The 16440-nt window shown below is 39.2% G+C and overlaps 1 protein-coding gene across 1 annotated transcript in view; it reads left to right on the plus strand.

Annotated features, from left to right (window-relative positions):
- LOC140724740 (latent-transforming growth factor beta-binding protein 2-like) overlaps window positions 1-16440 on the plus strand; it is a 411525-nt gene that overhangs the window by 230701 nt on the left and 164384 nt on the right. Inside the window, exons 11-14 of the mRNA XM_073039256.1 lie at window positions 3803-3967; window positions 6202-6396; window positions 15521-15540; window positions 16348-16396. Of these exons, the coding sequence (XP_072895357.1) occupies window positions 3803-3967; window positions 6202-6396; window positions 15521-15540; window positions 16348-16396 (429 nt within the window). The remainder of the gene's footprint in view (window positions 1-3802; window positions 3968-6201; window positions 6397-15520; window positions 15541-16347; window positions 16397-16440) is intronic.

The raw sequence follows: 16440 nt of genomic DNA on the forward strand, positions 1-16440 counted from the left end.
CATTTCCATCATAGATTTGCTGCATAATAATATGCAAGCCATGATACTACCCAATTAGATCAGTACAAGAAAAATCTCCATGAGGACTGGTGTCTAACAAGAGTGCATCATTGTGGCAATATTTTTTAAAATCTTTCTTTCTGCAGTGTAACATGCCAACTCACACGCTACCCTTGGACAATAAAGGTTCATGATAAGACTCCGAAAAACCACGTTTTAGATCTTGGCAGCCAGCTTCCAATGAAGGCAGGCATTGATAATGAAATTCATCACAGCCTTTAATATGCCAGCACAGGCTCTGTGCAATTGAGGGAAAGAGATAACAGCTTCAGATTTGGCTCTGAACTCTTGGAGTACTCAGCAGCAGTGGTCCCTGCTCTTGTATATGATCTTAGGATCTGAACTACTTATATCCAGCAGTCTGAAGCACTGGAAAAATAGAAGTATGTGCTATTGCTGCAACATCTTTCAAATTCACTGGAAAGATAAACCATTCAATGTCAGTATTCTATCCCAGGCCAACTTCTATTGTACTGCGTCTCTGGTTACTTTTAATGGACTTGCATTTGCTCACTCTTGTGTCTGACAGTGAACTCAGGAAGCACAAACTCTATTCAAATCTCTCTGAGGAGATTACAAAACAGAGGAAAAAATTTGAAGTGTTTGCACAATATCTTCTTTAAAATGTAACACCCCCTTTGTTGGTGAAAAAATGACAACACCTTGCAGGCAGTTTACAATACTTCTATATATATATATACTTCTTTAGAACTACTCTTACTGCAGTCTGCAGTCTGTAGTTTCCCTTTAAGTAACATAGTTTTGAACCATCTTAATGAACTAGGGATTTCACAATCTTTTGAAGATCCCAATGGACTTAACTCTCATGAATGTAAGTATATCATCATTAAGTGGTTGAAGGTACATCGCCATGGCTGTAAAAGAAGGAGGAGGGGAAGACTCCAAGCAAACCAAAACATCAGAGCATGAAACTTCCTCTAACAGTTTAATGGTTGCTTGTCTTTGGTATCCAGCAATGGCAATTAGATTTCTGCAGTCCTTTTGTGTGTCCATAGGTGGCTGCTGTGTTCAAGTTGTGAGCAACATAGATGTCCACAGTAAGGACATGAAACATGTGCTGGATCTGGAAGTGGAGCTGCAGCTATTGCTTTACTTCTTTGTCAGGCACCGCACAAGGCTTGCTAGCCACTCCGGTCTTGCGCACTCTGTTCCAGCCATTTTGGTACAAGCCCAGCATGCGTAATGTTAGCTTTCATGTTATCTTTGACATTCTTATGGGACCTGCCTTGATCCATCTTGCCCAGCAAAAGCCCACCACTTATAGCTGCTTGGAGATTTGGGAGTCCTTCATGCATATGACAGGCCCTGTCCACTAAAGCTGTGATTTTGCAATCATAGCCTCAACTCTCATGGTCCTTGCCCTGTTGAGGGCCTCTAGGTTTGTGACTAGGTCCTACCAAGAGATGCCATCAGCAAACAAGAAACAACCTACTCTGATGCCTTTCAAATCATTGATGGGGAATTCAATCAGGCTTGTTTGAAGAAATCTCTACCCAATTATCATCAAAATATTATCTGCAGCTTGAGGGGTCCCAAGACACTCGACCACTGCTATACTACTATAAGGAATGCCTGCTGTTCAATCTATAGACCCCATTTTGGGAAATTGTCCTTCTACCTGCATACAAACAGAGGTTAAAGTGATATCTACCTTAGCTTAATTCATGGATATTACATACAGTACACGTGAAAATAACCAGTGGCACCAGGACAAGCCAACCAAGGGTACAGGGAAATTTTAAATAATAGGATGATAAAGGGAAGCTGCTGACAATCACGGGTGGCAATGGGTGGTGCTGAATGGTTGTTCTCAATGTAGAAGATGAACAGCAGCATTCCTCTAGGGCTGATGTTAAGAATAGAAGCCACAATTTAAATTTACAGTCATCTGAACAGTGAAGATAATAATGATAAATTGCAACAGGATATAAACAGTCTGGTAAATGAAGGGGCACAAGACAGGTTAATGTAAAGTAATGCAGTGAGGATGCATTTTGAGAAGATGAATCTGAAGAGGCAGTATAGGACAAAGGACACTTCTAAACTGTCTGAAGGAGCAAAGGGATTGAGGGAATGAATAGCATAAAGCGGTGGGTTACAAGTACACAAATCATTGTAAAGTGCAGGACGGGTTGAGAAAGCAGTTAAGACACACACAATTCTGTGATTTATCAATAGAAGAAGAATATTAAGGCCAATTCTTTAAAAAATACTTTTGGCTTCAATTGGTGTGTTCTTTCATTTCTGGTTACTTCAATAAAGAGAAAGTCCAGAAGAATCAACCTGAGGTGAGAGGTTACTTTACGGGGATATCTCAGATACTAAATCTGTTTTCCATAGAGAAGGTTATCGGGAGATCTAATATATGTCATGTTGAATCTTTGTAAACTTTAACAAAAAGTAGAGGCACTACCATGTTCTCTTCACTATCGCACTTATGTGCTGAACCAAGGACAGGTCCTCTGAAATGATAACACCAAGAAATTTACAGTTACTGACCCTCTCCACTTCTGATCTCCTGATGAGGACTGGCTCATGGATCTCGGGTTTCCTCCTCCTGAAGACAACAATCTGCTCTTTGGTCATGCTGACTTTGAGGTAAAGGTTGTTGAATACGTACACAACGCTGGAAGAACTCAGCAAGTCAGGCAGCATCCATGAGAAAAGAGTATCCAACGTTTCGGGCTGTGATCCTTCATCAGGAATGGGCGGGAAGAGAGGGCCGAAGCCCAGTAATAGAGATAGGGGAGGGGGTAGGGCCTAGAGGCGCTAGGTGGAAAACCAATCAGAGGAAAGATAAAGGGGGGAGGGGATAAGCATGAAAGAACTGTAGAGATAAAGAAGCAGAAAGTTGAAAGGGGAGAGAGGCAGAGAGGGACCTGGGATAGGGGAGGGGGAGGGAATTACCGGAAATTGGAGAATTCAGTGTTCATACCACCAGGCTGGAGGATACCCAGATGGTAGATGAGGTGTTGCTCCTCCAACCTGAGTTTGGCCTCATCATGGCAGTAGAGGAGGCCATGTATGGACATATCTAGATGGGAATGAGAGGCAGAGTTGAAGTGGGTGGCAACCGGGAGGTCCTGTCTATTGTGACAGACGGAGTGTAGGTGCTCGACGAAGCGGTCCCCCAATCTGCATTGGGTCTCGCCGATGTAGAGGAGACCGCACCGGGAGCACCAGATGCAATAGACGACTCCAGCAGACTTGCAGGTGAAGTGTTGCCTCACCTGGAAGGACTGTCTGGGGCCCGGAATGGTGGTAAGGGGGAAGGTGTGGGGACAGGTGTAGTATTTGCCTGAAATGTTGGCTACTCTTTTCTCACGGATGCTGCCTGACTTGCTGAGATCTTCCAGCATTGTGTACGTATTTTTGTGTTTAGGTAAAGGTTGTTGTTGTTGCTGCGGCACCACTCAGCTAGATTTTCAAACTTCTTCCTCTATGCTGATTCATCACCACTTTTGATTCAACCGACAACAGGACATTCCAAGAGTCTGTCCAGATTAGTCACCATTACTATATAGGTAAACACAGTATACCATCACATCCAAAGCATGATGCATAGTATATTATAAGTGATATTATCTGTAAATTATTTATCATAAATGTAAAAAATAAATTTAAAATTCTGAATAATTTGAGATGCTGGAGATAAATTATCTAAAGTCTTTCTCTTCAAATCAATTTTCAAAATAATTTTGTAATTTGTTTTTCTTTACAGCGGACAAGGCAGTTTCTGCTGAACTGGGACCCTGTTTCAGATCAGTATCCAATGGAAACTGTTCTCTGCCTCTCTCTCAGCAAATTGCAAAGCAGATTTGTTGTTGTAGCCGTGTGGGCAAAGGATGGGGTAAAAACTGTGAAAAGTGTCCACTTCCTGGCTCAGGTAATGTCTGTTAGACATTCTGTCAAATTATTATGATTGCCAAATTGTTATGATTATATGTGTATATTAAATTAAATTAAATAAGTAGCACCAAAAGAGAACAAAAAAAAAGGTGAGGCAGTGTACATTGTCCATTCAGAAATTCAGGCAACTAAAACTGTCATTAAGAAGATAAAGATGAAATATGAAAGTAAGTTAGCCAATAATATTAAAGAGAGGCAAACTGACAGTTCCTTCAGATAAAGTGTAAAAGAGAGGCAAATGTTGATGTCAGAGCACTGGGAAATGATCCCTTGGAGGTTGTAATGGGGGAACAAGGAAATGGCTGATGAATTAAATATGTATTTTCTATCTGTCTTCATTGTAGAAGACACTAGCAATATGGTGAAAGTTCCAGGAGTTAGGGGTCATGAAGTGTGTGAAGTTACTATTACTAGGCGGAAGCTTCTTGCAAACTGAATGGTCAAGAGGTAGATAAGTCACCTGGACCAGATGGTGTCCACCCCAGGATATTGAAAGGTGGCTGAAGAAATTTTGGGGGCATTTGTAATGATTTTTCGAGAATCTCTAGATTCTGGAATGGTTCTGAAAGACTGGAAAATTGCAAATGTCTGACCATTCTTCAAGAAGGGGGAGAGGCAGAAGAAAGGAAATTACAGGCCAGTTAGTCTGTTGTATTTTCACTATCAATTTTTTGGCCTTACTGATGTTGAATGCCAGATTGTCATTGCAACACCACTCAACCAGCTGATGTATCTCTCTCAAGTATGCCTCCTCATCACCATCTGAAATTCTGCCAAAGGTAGTTGTGTCATCAGCAAATTAATGGACTATGTTTGAGCTGTGCTGAGCCACACAGTCGTGGGTGTAGAGAGAGAAGAGCAATAGACCTCAATAGACTTGAGGTGTGCCAGTGTTGATCGTCAGTGAGGATGAGATATTATTTCCAATCTTCACTGACTGTGGTTTCCCATGGAGAACCAAGTCAAGGATCCGCTTGCAGAGGGAGGTACAAAGGCCTAGGGTTTGTAGTTTGTTGGTTAGTACTGAAGGTATGATGGTGTTGAACACTGAAAATCAAATGAAAATCAATTTCTAATGGATCTTTTATAGTGTCTGGTTACAGAGAGAAGTGTGGCTGAAATTTATTGATTCAGTCTAGACTTTTCAATCTGGTTTCCACATTAAATGACTAAAGCTGTAAAAGAAAAATGAAATTGAGCTCAATGAATGTTGTTGAGCCTTTCTACATAAACACTCCTTGCTGAAAGTTTCTCTTGAAATTATTTGGCAACATATTGGCACCTACTTGCATGTAACCCTCCCTGCCATTCCTGTCTGCTCTGTAAAATATATTTAAGATTGGATTCAAGATCATTTTTATATCAGTTACTACTTTGCTCCAGAGTACAACTGCCCTTGTTTTGTAGGTGAATGAAGTAATCTCAAAGTCAGATATATTGATATATGGACAAGTTAATGCACTTAAGAACACTTTATTAGGTGCTTCCTGCACTCAGTAAAGTGATCACTGGGTGTATGTTTGTGGCCGCCTGCTGCTGTAGCCCATTCACTTCAAGGTTTGACATGTTTTGCATTCAAAGATGCTCTTCTGCACAGCTACAGAAAACAAGCGAAGAAGAAATGGTATACTAATTCTGTTTCCTCCTCTTAGTTCAAGAAAACAATGAAATGCCGTGCTACCACCACCATCTGTTCCAGAACGTCATGACAGCGTTTTTAAAAAGCGCCAGTTACCCTGTACACACTACACCGCCCAGCTGGCATTTTCCAATTTACACACTCTGGAGAGCGTTTAGAAAAGCTCTGTTTTCGGGGTGGGGGGGAACGCCATTTCAGTGTGGACAGAGGGTCAAAATGAAGAGAAAAAGCTTCCGTTACGGATTTATCTGGTCTAGTGTGGATGAGGTGTAAGTTTCAAAAATATATGCATTGTTACAATGTTGCAGTGGCCTTGCAATGTTTGTCTTGTATTGGAGCTCGGCATTTAACTTGAAACCAGACAAAAGATTCATTTCTGCCTAGGGAACAAAAAAATCAAAAAACAGGTGCTAGAGTAGTAAAAATTGTAACAGTATAATTTATATAATAACAATATAATTTTTTAACAATCATTTTTATCCAAACATTTATTGTTTCAACAATTTGATAGCTGATGTTTTGCATATTCCTGTTTCTAATTTCAACTAATTTAGAATTTCCTTTGATTTCAGTCGTTTTCAATGAAATCTGCCCAGCGGGTCATGGTTATCATTACTCCAGGTCTCATGTCCAGATCTTGATGAGACCTGCTGAAGAAGAGGAAATAACTCATGTTTCTCTAGAACAGTATTTTGACAATCAGCAGAATGCTGTCAAGGATTCCAAGTTACCTTCAAAGGAAGAAAATGATGTAAGCTTAGAAAGATGTAAGTACCAAATTTAGATTGGCCACTCACAATTTCTATATGCTATATTTGTGCCTGGAGAGAAATTCAAATTTACACTAGGCTATCAAGATGAGAACCCTCCCTATAATTTTTCCCAGAATTAACTTGGGAGAAAGAGAATAATTTTGATTGACTTATAAAGGGGGCTTTACTTAGCATTAAGGAACACTGCTTCATAATTATGAATGCCAGTTCCTGAATTCATAAACTTCATAAAAATATGTTCAATTATAAATTAATTTTCATTCATAAACCGGATCCAAATGATAAAAGTAGCACAGTAATGTAAATACTATATATAATGAGATAGTAACTTTTACAAATATCTGAAATATTTCCACTCAATGATAAACTAAACAATTATTTTAAACTGTTGCTCTTTTCTTTTAAATTTCTTAATATAGAACATAGAACACTACAACACAGGAACAGGCCCATTGGCACATGATGCCTGTGCCTACCACAGTATCAGATTAAACTAATCCCATCCGCCTGCACATGATCCATATCCCTCCATTCCTTGCACATAATTGGTTCATTGTTGTCATGTACTGAAATATACTGTCGTGTAAACCTTTTTGTGCATGCCATCAATACGGAGGTGTATTAAATTAGTACAACAGAAAAAAAGCACTGCAGAATATAATCTTACAGTTACAAAGAACATGCAGGTAGGCAGATAAAAAGCAAAGCCTTGACGATGTAGACTGAGAAGCAGGCTTAAACTTATATTGTTCATTCTTACAGCCTTGTAATTGAGATTTAATAGAGTAGGTTTAAAAGAATAGTGATAGAGAGCCATGATGCTGGTAAGATTATGATGTCAGTAGTTGGTAAATTTCCATCTTCCTCAGAACATAACTGGTACAACTCTTCATTGTCATCATTGACAGTATTCTCACATCAGCCATTACTGTCTGGGTTGGTGCAACATCCTCTCACAATATAAGAAAACTACAGCAATCTGTCATGTCAGTAGAAAAAGTTATTGGCAGCATCACTGCTGGGCTTGTGTGCATCCAGGACAAAGAAACAGGCAGGAAAAATCATTGTGGACACTACCCATCCTGCAAACTGCCTTTTCCAAAAGTTCTCTTCTTTTGGAGAGACCTATTAAAACAAAAACTTCACAGCATCTTAAATATTTCTTCCCCCAGGAAGTTAATCTGATCAACATTCTAGTTAGCCTCCCCATCCCCCTTCTATCTATTACCCCATCACTGGATGTACTGTAAACACTTTAAACCACATTTTTATAATACTGTTTACTTTGTGAATACATACTGGTATTTATGTCCATTTTATTCTGTATCCATAGTTTAATCTCTAACTATATATTTATATAATTCTTTATTCTTTATAATTGTTGAAAGTTGTTTTTTATTTGCATGTCATGCTCTGACCAACACACCACAGTGAATTCCTGATATGTACATGCAAAAGTATATGGCAAATTAAACTGACCCTTATTCCTTGATGGTGAGAGAGGCAGGATTGTAAAGTTGGTGAATAGTAATGAGAGTAATATTTTGGAAAAGAAAATAACAATTAATTTTGTTTTGACATGTTAGATTTAAATCAAAACATGAACTTTACAAGCATATCATATTTTTATACTATGAATATCTTAAAAATATTTTATTAGTGTTATTACTCTGTTATAAACTGAGAAGAAGTTTTTCTTAATATGGGCCTTTGACAAAGGAAGTTTCATATCTAAATGCTTGGAATAAAGACAAGACAGTTCCTTTTTCCTGGAAAGGTCTTCACATGTCACAGTTATAAATTTTGAAAGATAAAAAGGTAATAATTAATAGACAGAAATGAAATTTTAGAGTCTGGTACTTATTAAAGACAAATTATTTAACAGTTGATGAATTAGTAATGAATCCAGGAGTGTGCTGGGTATGATCTGAGCTTGCTAATCTCAAAGTAATTCAAAAAAGAGAATCTGTCCATCATGCAGTATACAGAAAGGAACATGAAATTACGTTATTTTGAGAGGTAAGTACATAAACAAACATATAGTTTTTGTGTTTGGTACTTTAGATTCATGGGGATAATAATGGCTTAATTAAATAACTATAAACTAGAAATTACTGTGTATTACTACTTTATCATATTTATGAATCTGCGATTATGTACTTTTTTTAGACATTTTCTTGCATTCTTTGTTCTATATTGTTTTGGACTTCCATGAAACCTGATTTTAAATTACTCTAAAATTCAACAGGTTTTAATAAACAATTTACTATTGTGTACTTTAAAAAAATAGTTGTAAAATTCAAGTATTTTATTTATGGCAGTTAACGGTACATTTGCACTTCAGATTTTGTCATTTCCAACTTTAAATTAACTGCGTAGAGCAGTGCAAATCTGGAATGAAGAACTAACTTGACTCTGGAATAAACTTCTCTTCCAATATGGAGCTTAATTTCATACTGGGATTAGATGGGGTGCTAGCTTCAGATTTAAAGTAGAACAAACTATGTTGATAGACTAAAATCACTTTTCTTCAGTGCTGCAGATTGGTAGAAAGTTCAGTCACCTGCCTTGTAAGTAACAGATACTGTAATACTCAGCACATAATTTATATTTGCCAGGCACTCTTTAGTCAAGTGACCTTTCCAGTAAATCAGAAATATACCTCCTAAGTATGTTGTACCACACACAAAATGCTGGAGGAACTCAACAGGTTGGGCAGTATATATGGAAATGAATAACAGTCAATGTTTTGGGTGACCCTTCTTCAGAACTGGAAAGGAAGGGGGTGAGACAGGTGGGGGGTTTAGGAGGACAAGTTAGAAGGTGATAGGTGAAACTAGGTGGGTGGGAAAGGTAAAAAGTTGGTGCAGAAGGAATATGATAGGAGAGGAGAATGAACTATGGAGAATGGGAAGAAGGAAGAACACCAAGTGGAGGTGATTGGCAGATGAGGAGAAGAGACAAGAGGCCAGAGTAAGGTTAGAGCAGAAGAGGAAAACGGGAAGAGAAAAGAAAAAATAATAATTACCAGAATAGAAACTGATGTTCATGCCATCAGATCGGAGGCTACCGAATTGAAATACAAGGTGTTGCCTCTCCACCCTGAGAGTGGCCTCCCTGTTGCAAAAGAGGAGGCCATGGACCAACATATCAGAATATGTATGGAGATAGGAATTAAAACAGTCAGCCATTGGGAATTTACACTTCTGGTGGATAGAGCAGAGTTGCTCCACAAAGCACCTTTGTAGAGGAGGCCACATCGGGAGTACTGGATACAATAGACAACCCCAGCAGATTCACAGGTGAAATGTTGCATCACCTGGTAGGACTTGTTTGGGGCACTAACTGGAGGTGAGGGAGAAAGTGAATACTTCTGCCACTTGCACGGACCTGTGACCATTCGGAAATTGGTGGGGAGGGACGAATGGACTAGGGAGGGATCCCTGTGGAAAACGGAGTGCTGGGTAATGTAAAGATGTAGTTGCTGGTAGGATCCCATTGAAGATGGCGGAAATTGTGGAGTATGATGTGTTGGGTGTGGAGGCTCATGAAGTGGTAGGTGATGACAAGCAGAAGTCTATCTCTATTAAGGCAGCAGGAAAATGGGATGAGGATGGATGTCTGGGAAATGGAGGAATGCAGGGGAGGTCAACATTAATAGTGGAGGAAGGAAAACCATGTTCTTTGAAGAAGGAGGATATCTCTGATGTCCAGGAAAACCTCATTGTGGGAACAGATGGAGTGGAAACAAAGGGAAGAGATTTAGTCATGATAGCTATGCAAATCAATAAGCTTATAAAAGATGTCAGTAGACAGTTTGTCTCTGGAATGGAGACTGAGAGATTGAGGTAGAGGAGACAGCTGTCAGAAATGGACCAAACAAATTTAAAGGCTGGGTGAAAATTGGAGGCAAAGTAATGCAGTCATCAGTGTAGCACAGAAAAGGTTGGGGAGCATTACCAGGGAAGGCTTAGAACATGGTCTGCTCCACATAGCCAATGAAAAGGCAGCCATATCTGCGTCCCATGCAGGTGGACATGGCTACCCCTTGAATTTGGAGAAAGTGGGAGGAGCCAAATGAGAAATTGTTGAGGATGAAGATCAGTTCTGCTTAATGAAAGAGGGTGTTGTCAAGAAAGAATCAGAGACCTTTAAGGCCGCCTTCTTTGGGGATAGTAGTGTATAGGGACTAAACTTCCATGGAGAAAATGAGGCGGTCAGAGCCAGAGAATTGAAAGTCATTGAGGAGATCAACTAGCATGTAAAGAGTCGTGGATGTCAGTGGGAAGGGACTGAACCAAGGGGAATAGAATGGTGTTGAAGTATGTGGACACAGGTTCAGTGGAGTAAGAGGAAGCAGAGACAATGGGCCTACTTGGACAGTCAGGTTTCTGGATCTTCGGTAGGAGGTAGTAACGAGCACTGCGGTGTAAGGAAACTGTGAGTTTGGTGGCAGTGGATGTGTGATGGTGTCAGAAACAATTTTCTGATGGTCCGGAGTGGGGTCCTTTTTGAGGGATAAGTAAGTGGAGATGTCTGAAAGTTGCCCCCTGGCCTCAGGAAGGTTGAAGTCAGTTCTCTACATTATAACAGCTCCCCTTTGTCTGCAGATATGATACTAAGATTGGGATTGGTGCTAAGAGAGTAGAAACAAGCGTGTTCAGAGGGGGTAAAGTTCAAGGAGAGATGAGTACTGAATTTGAGCTGGTTGATATTTTGTCAGCAATTAGAGATGGAAAGATCCAGAGCAGGCATAGTGGGGAATCTAAGAAGAGGAAAAGTTTGGAGACAGGTGAAGGGGTCATTGATGCAGGGTGAGTAATCCTTGCCAAAATATATTGTAAGATCTTCTCTGTAGAAAAGATACGATTTGAGAAACAGACTTTGTAAATAATTGACTTATCTAGTATCTTAAGGAATTGCAATTATATTTTTGTTGCTCAATAATATTCTGACTTTTTTTAATTTCTCCCCTGCCTATGCTCTCATAACTTTGTATTCACAACTTTCCACCTTTGCCCCAGCCTTCTGTGCTTCAAGGAGATTGAATTCAGTCTATCGAGTCTCTCTCCTGAGAGCTGAACAGTTTAATCTCAAGCAATATCCTGGTGAATCATCTCTGCACCTGTCCAGTAAAATCACACCCTTTGGATATTATTGTGATGAGAATTGCACATGGTGCTTTCTCTGTAGTCTAAGTAGGTATATCATAACCTCCCTGCTCTGAGATACTATGTCCAGGCAAATGATTCCCATTCTGAATGCCTTCTTAACTAACTTGTGCTCCTGCTTTCAAGGATCCTTGGAAACGTACACCAAAGTCTTAATGAGCTTTACCATATATAAAGTCATAGCTTTAAGCATCATGGGAACAGGCCCACAGAACTACCTTGTCCAAGCTGACCCAATTGCTTTTCGAAGCTAGAAACATTTGCCTGCATTTAGCACACATCCCTCATTCATAATTCTTTTAGTTTTTAAATAGTTATAGAGATAGGTAGGACAGGTCTACAAGTTAAAAACCTAAATTAGGGTGAGGCAAATTTTGGATAATTTAGGCTAGGACTTCCAGAGGTTAATTTGGTGAGACTACTTGCAGGTAAAAGGATGTTAGACAGGTTTGAGGCTTTTAAAAGTATGATATAAAGAGTTCAAGGATAACATGTTCTTTTTGGGATGAAGGGAATACTGGTAAATTTGGGAACTTGGTTGATGTGCAATATTGAGACTCGCTTTAAGAAAAGGGCATTAGGATAAGGCAGTGGGGATCAATCAAATCTCTTGATGAGAATAAGTGTAGGAGTACACTCAAGAGGGAAACCAGGAACTAGTTAGCATTATGTGAGTAAAGTTAAGGAAAATCACAAGAGATTCTACAGCTATACTAAGAGTAAAAGGGTGGCTAGAATAAGAATAAATCCCCTTAAAAATCTGCGTGAAGCAACAGGAGATGGATGAGATTCTTATATCAATATTTCTCATCTAAAAGTGGCATCACAGGATAGCGAAGGTGTTTGGCACTCTGGCCTTCATCAATCGGAACAGCAACGATAGGAGCTGAAACATGATATTGCAATTGTAAGAGACGTTTGTAAGGCAACTCTTGGAGTGTTGTGCACAGCTTTGTTATAGGAAACACATTATTCAGCTAGAACTGATGCAAAGAATATTTATGAGAATGTCAGCAGGATTTGAGGATCTGTGTTGTAAGGAGAGGTTAGGCAGCACTTTTTCCTTGGAATGTAGGAGACTGGTGACCTCATGGAGGAGTATAAAATCATGAGAAACACAGAACCTTTTTACCAGGGAAAAGCAATCCTTCTTTGCGCAACCGGATCCTCGATTTCCCCACTTGGAGAACCCAGTCAGTTTCGATTGGCAACATCTCCTCCACAATCACCATCAGCACAGATGCACCAGCAGTGCATCATCCCCTGCTTTGCTCACTTGTAAGACTAAGCACAGCTTCAATGCTATATTTAAATTCCCTGATGATAGCACTGTTGTTGTCGAGTCAAAGGTGTTGCTGAATCTGCATATTGGAAGGAGATACGAAATCTGGCTGAGTGGTGCCACAACAAAAACCTCTCACTCAATGTCAGCAAGACTAAGAAGCTGATTATTGACTTCAGGAGGAAGAAATCCGAGTTCCATGAGCCAGTTCTCATCGGGGATCAGTGGTGGAGAGAGTCAACAACTTTAAGTTCCTTGGTGTCATAATTTCAGAGAACCGGTATTGGGCCCAACACAGGTTATGAATGTAATTGTCTCACTGTGGCTCGTAACATATTTGGCTTGTTAGCGAACTCTAGCTAATAGCCACATGACTCAGCCTTGCATGGGTGATGGTGAGAAGGCCACCTTCATTAAGCAATATAAATCTAAGGTCAGTATGATTGGCGTTCAACCAAACAGGAAAGTTGGAATGTTCTGATAAGGGAACAGAAGTTATGGTAAATGCTCTGTAAATGCTTGTCCCATGCAAACTTATTGTTTGCCAGGAAATAACAGACCTTACACTATCTTAAAATTAAAGTGGAAGTACTGTATGTTTAGGAGATATTTCAACTTTAACAAAGAGTTAATAGGGGGAAAAAAGAGAATGACCCAGTACTGTTAAACCAATCTAAATGCACACATAAATGGTGGAGCTCATTTCTGGGGTAGTGGAGTGCTTCACTTTGATTACTCACACGCTGTACCCAAGTTCTGCGTGAAAGACATCAGCCACAATTTGAACTTTCCGCAAAGGCCTTTTCAAATGAACTGGCTAACTCAGGAGTATTGGCACTTTCTCCTTGGAACTATTCATCTGCACAAAGCACTTCTTATAACAAGGTCTTTCCTTTGAGCGGCTTTCTGCAAGTAGCTTCCCTAGTGCTTCACTCCACATCTCCTCCCAATAAAAATCCAAAACCAGACTACAGTCCCTCAGAAATCTGATCCTGCTTAGCCCTCTTGAATGTTCCATAACATGCCACTGGATAGATTATCACGGCAGGTTGCCAATTAAACCCCAGTTGGCTGACACAAAATTCCTAGGCTGAGCAAACAGCGCTTTATCTCAGCCAAAGCCAAAGTGATAGTCGATGAAGTTATCTAACAGAATACATTGCATTTGCAGAAAAGCTGTTAAAAGCATAACACCATAGCAGTGGAAATACCATAAAGTAGGCTCTTAACCAGCGCATTACACAAAGAAGAACAAAGGCAGCAAGGCAGAGTCTCTACTTTCTTAGAAGTTTGCAAAGATTTGGCATGTCATCTAAAACCTTGACATACTTCTCTACAACACACACAAGATGCTGGTGGAACACAGTAGGCCAGGTAGCATCTATAGGAAGAAGCACTGTTGACGTTTCAGGCCGAGACCCTTTGTTGACAGTGCTTCTTCCTATAGATGCTGCATTCCACCAGCATTTTGTGTGTGTTGCTTGAATTTCCAGCATCTGCAGAATTCCTTGTGTTTGCATTTTTAAACATACTTCTCTAGATATTTTGTGGAGAGTATATTGATCAGTTGCATCATGGCTTGTTATTGGAAACACCAATACCCTTGAATGGAAAAGCTACAAAAAGTAGCGGATATGGCCCAGTCCATCTTGTATAAATCCCTCCCCACCATTGAGCACATCTACATGCAGCGCACTCGCAGGAAACCAGCATCCATCATCAAGGACTCCCACCATCCAGGCTATGCTCTCTTCTCACTGCTGCTATCAAAAAGAAGCTACAGAAGTCCAAGACCCACACCATTAGGTTCACAAATAGTTATTACTCCTCAACCATCAGGCTCTTGAAACAGAGGGGATAACTTCACTCAACTCATCACTGAACTGTTCCCACAACCTATGGACTCACTTTCAAGGACTTTTCATCTCATGTTCTCAATATTTGTTGATTATTTTTTATTTTTATATTTTGCACATTAATTGTTTGTCTGTTCTGTTGGGGGCACTCATTCATTGATTCTATTGTGTTTCTCGTATTTACTGTGAATGCCCACAGAAAATGAACCTCGGTTGTATATGGTGACATAGGTACTTTAATAATAATTTTACTTTGAGCTTTGCAAGTGGTTAAGGCAGAATAACAACATTTAAAAGGCATTTGAACAGGTGCATGGATAGATATGGTTTTAAGAGATATGGGCAAATAGAACTAGCTTAAATGAGCATCTACGTTTGTAGGTCAGCCTGGGTGAAATTTGTTTGAAGGGCCTGTTTCCATGCTACATAATTCTATCACTCTAAATCTTTACACAGGATCTTCCAGTCTCATAATACTACCTGTTCATTTTAGTTATGTGAAATTTTAGATGGCCTCTCTGATTGTATTTACTCAGAAAACTAACTTCTAATTTCTCTTTGGCTATGTTACTGAATGATACCTATCAGTGTACAGCCTTTGAAGTCAAAGTGGCAAGGCCTAATTTACTTTTTTAAATGGTGCACTGTGTGACTATGCACCAGCCCATCATCACTACCATAAAACATTGTCCTCCATATATGGGTTGGTACATCCATTTATCTGCATGTGGAGACATGAAAAATTGCAAAATGAAATATTCCTTTATATTGTTCATTGTAAAAAGTTAATCTCTGCATTTTTTTTGCAGATGATACTTCAATGAAAACAGTAAGTATAGTTAACTAATTTATATCATAAAAAGTGGATAATTATTTGTTATTGTTAGCAATTAATTTAATCAAACTTCTGTAAGTTTGAGACTACTCTCTTAGGTTTATGGTTATCAACTTTGTTGCAGTTAGTGCCATGATGAATTGCAACATGGATTTTCATGTTGATTGGATTTCTAGTAGTTTTAATCATTTATATGTGTGCTTCTCAGTGTGAACTATTATAAATGCAAAACAAGCAATAGTGACAGAGAAGATGATATGTATTTTAGAACGAGATGATCTTTGCACAGAGCACTAACACATATTTTTCTGCCTTGGGCATGTTGTATCAAACTCTAGTGACATAAAGGAAAAAATAGCATTCAAGACCAAGGTTAGTTCCTCCCCTTTGTTCCACGCCTGTTTTTTGTAATACTGACTTGAATCCACTCCTACAATCTTGGAGTTTCCTTTCACTGCAACACAACTGTAGTGAAGTGGGAGACACAATTAAATTTTGAATAGAACACTTGGATTAGATTTGTTTAAATTCATTACCACCTAACTTCCCTGGATTTGCTTGGATAGAATATCAAAAAAATTGATTGGTACAAACAAAAATTTTAGCATAATGTTTTAATCAGGTAGAAGTGAATATCTTTTAAGGTTCCTCATTCGTCAAGAGACTGGAATTTCATTTTAGGCATCAGTTAGCCTCAGCTTAAACACTGACCCCCAGAGTTGAAACCAAAATTAAAGTCGAATTCATAATTATTTTATATGAGTAATTTAAAGAATTGTAATCTGTTTTTGTTCACAACAGCCAAAGCCTTTTGTATCAGTTCATGTTCCAAGTGTTGAAGAATATCCAGGTTAGTAATTACTTCCTTAGATTGTTTTATATAAATAGATCCTC

This window comes from Hemitrygon akajei, chromosome 3, assembly GCF_048418815.1.
Source record: "Hemitrygon akajei chromosome 3, sHemAka1.3, whole genome shotgun sequence".
In the NCBI taxonomy this organism is placed as follows: Eukaryota; Metazoa; Chordata; class Chondrichthyes; order Myliobatiformes; family Dasyatidae; genus Hemitrygon; species Hemitrygon akajei.